The 12,582-nt window shown below is 37.5% G+C and overlaps 2 protein-coding genes across 2 annotated transcripts; one reads left to right on the forward strand and one right to left on the reverse strand.

Moving 5' to 3' along the window:
• Positions 1 to 411: 411 nt before the first annotated feature.
• On the reverse strand, positions 412 to 1,616 carry LOC108995533. The gene is made up of 4 exons (XM_035690751.1): positions 1,591 to 1,616; positions 1,253 to 1,326; positions 696 to 944; positions 412 to 623 (listed from the first exon to the last, which is right to left on the reverse strand). The coding sequence occupies exons 1-4, from the start codon at positions 1,614 to 1,616 to the stop codon at positions 412 to 414; spliced, it is 561 nt and encodes a 186-aa protein (XP_035546644.1).
• A 593-nt stretch (positions 1,617 to 2,209) lies between these two features.
• LOC108995532 lies at positions 2,210 to 3,163 on the forward strand. The gene has a single exon (XM_018971110.2). The coding sequence runs from the start codon at positions 2,210 to 2,212 to the stop codon at positions 3,161 to 3,163; it is 954 nt and encodes a 317-aa protein (XP_018826655.2).
• The last annotated feature ends 9,419 nt before the right edge of the window (positions 3,164 to 12,582 follow it).

Consider the following 12,582-nt stretch of genomic DNA (forward strand, 5'->3'; position numbering starts at 1 on the left):
CATTGTGGACTATGCATGCAAAGGCTCTATGGTTTTAAGATTTGAAAATGATAGCGATTATCAGCTTGTTTGGATTTCAAGAAACCAAACCATCACCCCTAGTGATTTTCAGCTTTTGGAACAAGTGATGATTTAAACATGTTAAATCACCGCTTGGCCCAAAAACTTAAGCTGATAGGAAAGGTGAATTTAGTCATATGAATCATACTATCGAAGACTAGCCCTCACATGCAAGACCAGAAAGCATGCGGATCCAGCTATTAAGAAAGGAATTTGATATTTTAATTGGGAGGTAGAGTAAAGTTGGAAAATTGCCGCTCAAGCACTATGTTAAATCACCACTTGTTCTAAAAATTTTGGAATACTAGAACAATCTGTTATTCATTTGAATTATATTCTCTAATAAAACATTTACCGCTTCCTAATCTTTTCCATCTTAGCTCTCTCCCAAGTATCTGCTTTGGTTCCCACAAAATCCTGTCGTGATGAGCTTTCCGACTGGGGCTGGTATCCATCAGCTGAGGATGTAGGTCTCAAGGAGGATGTATGACTTGGAAGCCTAGTTGGGAAAGCCCTCTCCAGTGCATCCTTCTGCTCCATTGAGTTATTTATCAAAAGTTTATCTGTTCTGTATACCCAGTTAATTCTTTGACAACATTTTTCATGAAAAAAATATTGAAAACAGTAAAATTTACCTGCATTCTGCATGCTTGAGAAACTCCTAGTTGCTCTACCAGAACTTGGCTGTCCAATTGTGAGCTTAGTTCTTGAGGGTTCAAGGTCCTCTCTCATCTTCATCTGAGATGCAAAATCAGCTTCTTCAAGTGAATGAATGGCAACAGCAGTTGCTCCAACAGCAGCTCCAAACACAATGTCTTTTGAATCATAGTCCTCATTCACATGGCCTGAGAAATGGTTCTTGAACCAGCCCTGCGCCCTGTTATCTAGAAAAGAGGCTAGTCAATCAGTTTTTTTTTTTTGAACTCATCTAGCATTTTCTTTTGCCTGTGATTCATTGATTGACCCCCGAAAAGAAAAACCAAAATCTGCTTTAGCCAAAGTAATTGACAGAAACCTTAATGGATCTTGACCAGAAATTGTAAGAAGAGTGTCAGATAGCAGCAGAAGTTTTTCTTCTTATAATCCTCTGTGCTCCATATTTGTGGAGGAAAGTTATGCAAAATGTGCGGATTTACGTGTATTTTGAATCTTTGATGCTGAGAAACAAAAAAACAAAAAACAAAACTAGTACCTTCATCAAAGGATCTTTCTCTAGTGCCATGGATCTCTTCCTGCTTCTCTATTTCTGGGCTTGAAAATCTCACTCTAACAAAAATTAAAGAGGTCAGTATGCTATTCTCTAACAAAGATTGGAATTATGGGAGATCAGTAGGCAACAAATCTCCCATATTATCCCAAGTATTTATCAATGAATTCTAACTTTGATGTCTTCTTTCCGGTATGATTCTGTACTCGTTTACAAGATGAATAGATTGATTTGTTGGTTTTGAATAAATTTTATAAGTATAAAACAAAACTTGAATCAAGACTTCCCAAGAAATTACAGATTTTTAGTTGGGTTAGAGGTACCTCTTTTGCTTAACCAAAATGTCCATTGTCTAAAAGCTCTGTTGCTGATTTCCTCGATTATTCAATGGGGAAGAGAGTAGTATATGTTTGTAAAGAAGACCAAAAACATGGATTGGTGTCAATGCTTGCACAGGAGAAGGGGCAAAAGCAAGGCAAAATATGCTTTGCATTCAAGTGCACAGGGAAGCAAAGAATTTTCTTTCTCCATATGCATATGCAGCATGCAGTTTAGTTCATATTGCAAGTTGTTTCCATTTTCAAACTCTTTCTTGCTCCCTCTTTGTTGAAAGTGGCTTTGGACAAGAGTTCTTATTCTTACATAGTTTGTAAGTTTTTTGAGAAATGCTTGCTGTCCAAAGAAATTCTAACAAAATAAACTTACAAAATTTCTTTAGAGTGTAAAGTATATTTGATGCTTTATACTTAAACTACGTTAATTTGTAAGTTTACTTTTATGAAATTTCTGTACTTTTTTATGTTATCTGATACGACAAGCTTGAAATATCAGTAGGAAAAATTATTTATTCAACAATGCACTTTCTCAAATTCTTTACCCGTCCTTCATATAGCTAAATCTTAGTTATCCGATTAACTAACATGTATATTTCAACCTTTTTAGATGGACAAAAGCTGGATGAACTTGACCGATAGACTTCGTTCGCTTGCATACGCTGATGGAGTTAACACTTTCCTCACCCTAGCACGAAACCATTCTCTGGGTAGTGAGCGCATTCGGTGTCCATGTCGTTCATGCTGTAATAATCTCTTCTTGCCTATACGAATTGTGGAGTCTCACTTGTTCATTAAAGGGATCAATCCAAATTATACCCAGTGGATATTTCATGGGGAGGAGGAAACACGAAGTTTCAATGACGATGGTGACGATAGTGTTGCTGATTACGCCGATGAGTACATTGATGATATGGACCATATGTTAGATGACATCCAGGCAAGCACATTCGTCGATGTTCCCCAAGATCATGGTAATCCATCGCCAACTCATAGATCAATACCAGATCCCTCCCCAAGTTCATCTTTCGACCAGCTACTAGAGGGTGCCAGAAGTCCACTTTTTGCTGGTTGTACAAAATTCTCAAAACTATCATTTATTGTGAAGTTGTTACACATTAAGACACTCGGTGGGTGGTCAATAAAGTCGTTTGATATGCTACTTAACCTGTTGCGGTCTGCCTTTCCTGATGCTGAATTGCCACATTCATATGAGGAGTCAAAGTCATTGGAGCGGGGTTTGGGATTCAATTACCACAAAATTCATGCATGCCCTAATGACTGCATCTTGTTCTGGAAGGAAAATGCTAATCTTAAAGAATGTCCTAACTGTAAGGCTTCAAGGTGGGTGCCTAATACACACAAGGCACGCCTTATCCCTCAAAAAGTGTTGCGGCATTTTCCTTTGAAGCCAAGATTGCAACGTCTTTTCGTGTCTGCAAAGATAGCAAGTGATATGAGATGGCATAAAGAGCAACGGCCGACAGATGAGGCTAGCCTGAGACATCCTGCAGACTCAAAGTCCTGGAAGAGATTTGATAAAGAACATAGTTGGTTCGCTTAGGATGCTCGCAATGTAAGGCTTGGGATGTCAAGTGACGGTTTCAATCCGTTCAACATTATGTCTAAACCGTATAGCATTTGGCCAGTAATCCTGGTTCCGTATAACTTGCCTCCGTGGTTGTGCATGAAAGATCGATTCCTCATGACATCCCTCATTATTCCTGGGCCAAAATCTCCAAGTAATGACATCGATGTTTACTTGCAACCGTTAGTCGATGAACTGCTTGAATTTTGGGAACATGGGGTACCTACGTATGATGCCTCCACAAAGGAAACATTCATGTTGCATGCTGCTTTAATGTGGACAATCAATGACTTTCCAGCATATGGGAATCTTTCTAGCTGGTCAACAAAAGGAAAATTAGCATGTCCATCCTGTAATATAGGCACAGATTCCATCTGGTTGAAGTATGGCCGAAAATATTGTTATATGGGACATCGTCGTTTCTTGCCGCCAGATCACATGTGGAGAATGAGAAAACATTTGTTCAATGGTAGAGAAGATCAACGCATACCACCAAGGATTTTAGAAGGAGTTGATGTTTTGGCTCAACTACAGATGCTTGGGGATGTTCAATATGGTAAATCTGGTCGAAAGAGAAAACGCACTGCGGAAGAGTTGAACTGGACAAAGTATAGCATTTTCTTCAAGTTATCGTATTGGGTAACCCTGCGTCTTCGACATAATCTAGATGTCATGCATATTGAGAAAAATATTTGTGATAACATCTTGTGCACATTAATGAACATTCCTGGGAAAACCAAGAATAATATCAATTCTCGACGTGACTTGGAGATTTTTCACTTTAGAAAAGAATTACATTTGAAGGTTCAAGGTGAACGTGTTATAATACCACATGTATTGTACACATTACACGGTGATGAAAGGAATAAATTCTGTGAATGGCTGGCCGATGTGAAATTTTCAGATGGATTCGCTTCCAATATCTCGCATTGTGTTTCTGTATGTGATTGCAAAATCTCAGGATTGAAAAGTCATGACTGTCATGTTTTTCTCCAAAGATTACTTCCTATTGCTATTGGTGGGTACTTACGAACTGATATTGCCTTGGCCTTGACTGAACTGAGCACTTTCTTCAAGGAGTTGTGTGCCCGAACCCTGGATGTTAACCGCTTATCTCAACTCCAAATTGATATCGTCACAATTCTATGCAAATTGGAAATGATATTCCCCCCATCTTTTTTCGATGTCATGGTCCACCTAGCTGTCCACTTACTCTGTGAGGCCATATTTGGGGGTCCAGTACAATAAAGGTGGATGTATCCATTTGAGAGGTATCTCGGCAAGTTCAAGCGGTATGTTAAGAATAAAGCTCACCCGGAAGGCTCAATAGCCGAAACCTATATTCACATCGAATGCCTAACTTTTTGCTCAATGTATCTCCAAGATATTGAGACGAAGTTTACTCAAATGGACCGCAACATTGATGGTGGAGAAGCGGAGAATATAGATAGATTAAAGATTTTCAACCAGAAAGTTTGTCTCCTGGGTGTGGCTCCCAACTTGAAATTATCAGATAAACTCCTCAAGGAAGCCATATGGTACGTCCTTAACAACTGCACTGAGATTGGACACTACCTAGAGTAAGCATCCATTATCTCTCAAGTTTGAACTTTTTTTCTTATGGCTTTTCGTTGACAACCCATTTATGTTGTATGTCCCTTACGTAACTTGCGTATATTGCTTGGACGATTTTGTGCTCTCCAACTGCAGGGAGCACTACGAGAAATGTAAGGTGCATAACCCAAATTGTATCAATCAAACACATCAAACTGAGTTTCCAACTTGGTTCAGGAAACGTGTAAGTTAGCTTGCTCCCTCTCTAGTTAGATGAACTTGATCTTTTCTGACTAAGTTAATTAACAAACTATAAGTAATTACCTCTCACCAATATTGTTGTAGGTTCAAGACCAGCGTATCACCAACCCACTTGATGTGACTGCTGATCTGTATGCGTTAGCTTGCGGTCCTGAACCTAAGGTTGCATCTTATGCTGCTTGCATTATAAATGGTAAAAGGTTCCATACAAAGCAGCGTGAACTTCAGAGTCATCCACAAAATTCAGGGGTGTTGTAACTGGTGACGAAAGTACAAATAATGTTGACTTCTATGGTGTTATTAATGATATTGTAGAGTCACGCTATATGGGTTGGCGTCGAGTGTACTTGTTCATGTGTGATTGGTTTGACGTTAGTGATCCAAGACAAGGGATACGAGTTGATAACCATATGACCAGTATTAACATGGACAGAACTTGGTATAAGGATGAACCATTTGTGTTAGCATGCCAGGCTTCCCAGTGTTTTTACATCAGAGATATAAGCGTGAAAGGGAGATGGTTTGTGGTGCAAAAGTACACGAATAGGAATGTATATGACATTCCACCGGTGCCAAGGGTGTTAGAAGATATTGATCGCGAATCAAGTGATGATGATGCCTATCAAGAAAATGAATCATCATATGATTATGCACCATTGCATCGTGATGGATGTCCAGGGTCAACTCCATTGAATATGAATGATATAGAACCTATCTTGATTGATGCACGAGAAGTCACTGGTTTGGCTGGTCAAAACATGGATTCAATAGATTTTATTGACGATGGCCTGATTGCTTCTAGTTCAGGAGATGCTTATGGTGATGGGGAATATTCAGATGAGGATGACCTACCTACAGACGACGAGTTTGTGTCAGAATAGACAACCAGCTGAAAAGTTGATGCACTTAAATCACCATAGTTTACCTTTTTTGTAATGGGTATGTGGCAGATATAAATTACACAAACTTACATGTATGTTCCTCTCAACTAAGTTATCATGCTCAAGTTACCTTTGATTGAGCAATTTGGGTCAAGTAATGTATCTTTTCATAATCAATATTTTTTTCAAGTCATAGATCCTGAATGCACACTTACTATGAATATAGTTGTAATGAAAGCTTCCTCTAGTTCCAAATTGATCTATCTATTTATAAGTATAGGCACTGATATTGGTTGGGAAAATTTGACAAGTAGACGTTTAATGTTTGTTTAAAACTTAGTTTCATGTGTGAGTCATATGAACAAAGTATAAGTTACCATTAACTATAACTAATAAAAGAAAACTACAATACTGGTGTTGATTTATTTCATAATAACCATGAATTACAACCCATGTATGAGGAGACTGAACTAATAATTAAGTGAATATTGTGTGTTTTATAGTTTATCTTATAACATCAAATATTTGTTGGGATTTCTAAGTTATTATGTTCCTTATATATTGATATTATTGCATCTCAGGTGGAGGGAAAAAAGACGGCGTTGCATTTATCCTGCAAGAAATGAGGAGCATCAACATTCAAGGTAGATATGCAACGATTAAGTTCTTTTCTTATAGTAGGTTGTGTGATCTTTTTCATGTATGCTAGTTCATTGCAACAAACGAAAACCTTGCTCTTTAACTTTGTTTCTCAATCATATTACAATTTTGAAAGAGATTGCTATATATATAGGTGTATTCAACAAAATAAAATATTCATCATTTGGTTTGTAGATAGTAGTAGCCTAAAAGATGGGTATTAGAGTCACGTTTCAAATAAGGTGGATAATATGATTTATTAAATGGATTGGGCTTTTTTGTAACCTTTGATTGGAATGTGGTGCAAATGCAGGTGATGCGATGGGAGAGTTTTCGAGGAAGAGGGGCTGCACGAGGTATTCGTGCTCGACGATTTGTACCATATACATGTAGAGCCTACCGACCACGTGGAGCTCGCATCGCTTCATACCATTCCACTGGCTCAGATGCAGATCCATCAAGCTTGGATGACTCAACGCAGCCTCCCAGTCATCCATGGGAGCCATCATGTCCAACTCCAATGCCCCCACCCGGGCCGAACAGAGAATCGTCACCCGTAATAGAACCCTTACCTAATGGAGACAATATCGGTACAACTCATCATTTCTATTATTTTTTTCCATACAAAACCCATAGGACATTATGTGTAAACAACAAAGATTAAATATGAAGACTGATAACCTATCCTTTTTTTTCTATGAACTTGAAATACAGATGTGACAGCCCCCACAATGCCTGTCGCAAATCAAGAACAGCCCAAAAGTAGACATGGGCCTGCTAAGTGTATTGAGTACGAGAAAGCGAGAAAGTACGGCAAAGTGCTTTTGAAGATTAATGACGGTGAAACAGCCCCATACTGCGAGAACGCATCCATGTTCACCACACGGGTAACACAAATAGTAAAACAACATTGCTACATGAGTTATGTGAGGTGGACTGATGTGCCTGATGCAGAAAAGAACGAGTTGATCGAACGTGTGAGGGTAAGACAATTGTTTTTTCATATTGAGGGTAAGGAAGTGTGCATACAATACAAGATGACGTTAACGTGAACTTCATCCATGTAGGTTGACTTCGTGTTGGATTAGGATCAAGAGAATCATAGATTGGCCATCTTGAAGTAGTTGCGTAAGCGGTTCAATGCATTCCATCATGAATTACACAAAAAATATTTATCGTACGGAAGTCACCCAGAAGCATTGGCTTCTGGGTGTACCATGGTCAACGACAACGGCTGGGTTAAGTTGTGTGAGAGGTGGGGAACCGACAAATTCAAGGTATACATTGGTTATTCAAAATAAAAAACATAGGGAATTTAACAAGTCATGTCCTTTTAATTTTATTATGCAACTTGTGTATAAGCTTACATTGTGTGTTAATGGCAGAAAATCTCAGCACAAAATCAGGAGAATAGAAAGAGGCAAACCGTTAACCACACAACTGGCCGGAAATCCTTTGTTAGGATGTTGGAGGAGAAGGTACAATCTTTATTAAATGGATTTTTGCCGTAACTTGTATGGTCACAACCCATTTGCTGCATTTATACTGGTCCACTAATTTCATTAGACATTTGTTAGGTTGCTCATAACATGAAGAATCACGTTGGTTAAGGTCATATCCATTTTGATAATGCATAGAAGGTTGTTTCCTATAAAAAATCTCACATAGTTTGTACAGTTCGCTGATCTAAACTCAATACAAGTTTATCGATCAAAACATAAAGGTCTTAGATTCTAAAAATAATAGAGTTGGGGACTGCTTACATAACATAAGACATAATAATTGGTTAGAAGGACCTCTTGTTTAGAATTAGAGAAAAGAAATAAGAAAGATGGGAGCGGGATGTTGCTGATTGAACGATTTGTTGTTTTCATCTTTTTTTTTTGCGGGATTAATGATTTTCTCTCTCTGGATCTTGTTTATATAGATCTGGAATCTGTATGGTGTTCAATGTAGTCATGTTTTTTGGATTTTGAGTAAAGTTTAAAACGAATTAATTGATTATTGTGATTGGAGATAATCAATTAGCAAAATAGAGGAATCCTCAGAGAAAAATGGGAAGAAAATGGGTTTCGAGGACAGAAATGGCAGATCTAGCTTCAACCATACAAAAAGGGAAAAAAAGGGAAGAAAAACAAATGATAGATCTGGTTTGTGGAAGGGGAATGGGAGCGGGAAAGAGGGGGGGAGAGGAAGTAATGCTCCTATCTCTCTATCCTCTCCGGGAAGTCTTTGAAAGGAGAGATATTCTTCAGTTAAAGAGAGACCGAGAGAGGCTCTCGGTTTGAGAGGGTGAACTATTTTTTCATTTCCATACAATTTGTCAGTAGAAAAGCTCAAAGATGATTGATCTTCAGTATGAAGCTTTGTATGTTTATTGGTTTAATATAGTCTGAATCTCTGCCTTGCATTTGTGGAGTGCATTGTTCAGAAATGTTCATGTCCACTCATGTGCATCGTAAGGTATGAAGGTCTTTAGTTTTGTATTGAAGTATTTGTGTGGTTGTACTTATATGGGTTTTTTTATATGATTGGCCCTTTCAACAAAATTTCGGTCTAATAATATTTCTAATTCCACACACTTGTAGCAGGCTACGAATGCGAATTTGGAGGAGTTCTATAAGGAGACCCGCTGGTCAAAGAAGAATGGTAGATTTGTTACCTCAGCCGCTAAAGACACTTATGTGAGTACGATATACATTCAACACTATTTTCTGCACGAAAGGATTGTTCAATTACTTTATATTTGACTAAGTGGCTTATTCATGAGCCATCACAAGACTTAAGAATAACCATATAATTAATTTCCATGTGTAGAAGGAGATGGTTGGCAAGATGGATGGTCTAGAGCCTGAACAACGCACCGATGAGGCAGCTGCGAGTGTATTTAGGGAGATACTTGGTCAGAGACCAGGATACGCAAGGGGGCTAGGCGAGATGGTCATCCCGAAGTCGACAAGACAACGAGAACGTGAACGAGAAAGAGAGTACCTTGCCTTAATTGAAAAACACAAGAAAGATGCCGACAATTACAAGACGCAGCTTGATGAAATGAGGGATGAATTGCGAGAACTTCGTGAGAGGCAAAATGAAACTAATAAGATGATGAGGATGTTCTTCTTCAATTTCCATCCTTCCCCTGGGTCCATTCTTCTGGAAAGACCCAGTGAACCTCGGTTATGAAATGAGAGAAGGGGTTTTTTGTGTATTTTGGGCAATTTTTGGTAGTGAGAGATCGTGGGTGGCCAATATATAAATATATATATTTATCCCAAGGTTGTCTACTTTTGTGTTGTGGGAGAGGTGTGGGCAGTCAGTGGGATTTTTTGGACTTGTAGATGGCATGGAAAGTTTGGCTATATCCTGATGAGTAGTTCCAATTATTTAGACTGCTCTTGGGTAAGGATCTGACTAGTATGGGCTTAAATGAATTTTCAACACCGTGCACGGCAATTAAGTGAAAGGTTATTGTCAGTGCAGCTCAATGAAGGTACAACGTATAAGTTATGCAAGTCCTTTGATTCCTTCTCCTATGAATTTGTGGTACACATAACTATTTTGTCAAATATAATATTTTCTGGTTATAAGTAATATAGGTGATTTTCTTAGAATCTGACAGGCTTTAACAAACCGTTCATTCAAGTCGGGAAAGGGAAATTTTGATGGAGCAGCTAGATTGCAAATCTAGAATGCAATTAGGTATGTGTGTGGTCATTTTGCATTCCTGGCATAAAAGATCTTCAATGGCATTTTAAAGTTGGTGTACACATTTTTTTAATGATACAAACATGATATCCCATTTTGTTTTTTATACATTAAAGTTGTAATTTGTTAATAGGGGTGTTGTGAAATATGTACACATGAGAGAGATGAGGGAGGGAGTGCTGAGGTTTGAGAGACGAATGTCCTTGGTACTTAATGGTTGAAACTCTTAATGTCATTGATCATTTTTATTGTTCCTCTTTTCTTAGAATACCAAGGCTTGGTCTCTAAATGGTCACTCTGAAGTAAATGGTGCATTTATCTCCCAACCTCAAAAATGATATTGTGTGTGTGTGTGTTTTTTTTTTATTAAAAAATATTTGTCTTTTAATTTTGTGGGATTACCATTGCGATGCAGGAAGTGTTCAACTTCATCCACCACTATCAGCTCAAATGTTTGGTTCAAAATCAGCAAAGTAAGTAAGATTTGTCTTCCATTTGTCTTTGGGAGGATGTTTAGATTTTTTTAAGTTAATCTTTTATTTTGTCATCAATATTTGTCAGAAGTGCACTTATAGGGTTCTTATGTTTTTGTTTTAAATTTTGGTACAAGTCCCTGTTTAGAATTATTCATGACCCTAGTCAAAATATTGCGATAGGATTAGGAAGTATATGTATGTCCCTTAGACTTGCTGCTAAAGCTGGCAAAATAGGGCCCCTCATTGATGCATTATTTGTTACTTGCTTGGTGACACTTGTTTTTTTTTTTTATAAGTACTTGCTTGGTGACACTTGTTATTAGTTTTTAGATCATTTTCATTTATTGGTTTTGTGCTTCCCACTTCCCCAATATGTTTTTTGCGCAAGATGCCATCAATAAAGTTCTGTATGTGCTTGATCATGTTTTATGGATTCTGTTTTTGGTTGCTTAGAGCTGGTTTTGGTTGTGCCTTTGAGTTCACTTGGTACTTCTCATATCACCTCTTGAGGTTGAGATGGAGGGATGGAATAAAGGAAGAGAAAATGAAAAATAAGAGGTTGAAATGTTAAGAGAATAGGGTCATTTTTCCTCTGCTGTTTGCATGAATTTATTTTCTGCTTTGGGTCATTTTTTACAAGTCAAGAATGGAAATGCTTGGTGAGCTGATGTTATTAGTTTTTAGACTAATTCAGAAGATAAACTGGGGTTTACGCTGTTGAGGAACAAGCTAATTTTGGGGCTTAGGGTCTTCAGCAGGTTCATGCATCTACCATATACTACAACACACACACATAAATATATATATATATATATATATATGCACAAATTAAGAGCTGATTGTTAAAAAGGAAGGGTATCAATAGTTTCTTTAATTTGTGTAAATTAAAGAAACTACTAGATTAATAATGCATGATTCCATTCTAATTCATCTTTCTTTCAGGTTGCTAGCTAGGAAGCCCGTTCACAAGATAAGACGTCCTATACAACATGCACATGGTTTTCACAAACCTAGAATTAAATCTCTATATATGCACTTAAATACTTAATTATTGAAAAGCTTTGTTGGACTGTTCCCTGAGCTGGCATAGTAGGATTTGATTGGTTTGTCTCTAAGAAACAATCAAAATTTATAAAATTGACATATTGCTGCAGAAGTTTTTTTATTTTTATTTTCATTTTTAATATTGTTTTGAAACTAATATTGTCCTTGTCGCTACGACATTGGACGTGACAACCAGTTGATAGATATATTATACATGGACAATGATGTAGAGGATAGAGCAGGGGTTCACAATTCAAGTTCAATTTTAAAACTTGTTCAATTATTATCAAGCTCCCCCTTCAAACTGTAGAGTTTCTGAGGCAAAACCATCTAAACTGGTAGTTACTTGGCTTGGTTGACCAAACCACCTCCTTTTCAATTCCTCTCCTATATATAATGCATCCAACACACTAGCTAGACCAACTATATATTAATAACTAAGAAACGCTTTCTTATTCTTATATTCAATCATTAAAACAGGAAAAAGGCATTTGATGAAGTGCGCATGCAGCATCAGAGAGATGGAAAGACACTAATAAGCTAGCGCCCCTAGCTGCCCTATATTTATATGTCATCATAGACATGATTAATATCAAGTTGTTTCCTCAATACATGCAGTTCTAGCCATATATATACATTTAAATATATATTTATATATTTAATGAACTATTTGAATATACACCTAAAACTTGCTCAAATAAGCAGAGAATTAAGAAAGGTCGAAGAAATGACATAGGAAAGATCAAGAGGGAGATCATGAAGGCCTAGAAATTAAAAAGAAAATGGTTTCTCATGACTGGCCTCCGAGAAGTCTGCAAATCAATCCTTAATTGGT

Source organism: Juglans regia, chromosome 6 (assembly GCF_001411555.2).
Source record: "Juglans regia cultivar Chandler chromosome 6, Walnut 2.0, whole genome shotgun sequence".
Classification (NCBI taxonomy): domain Eukaryota; kingdom Viridiplantae; phylum Streptophyta; class Magnoliopsida; order Fagales; family Juglandaceae; genus Juglans; species Juglans regia.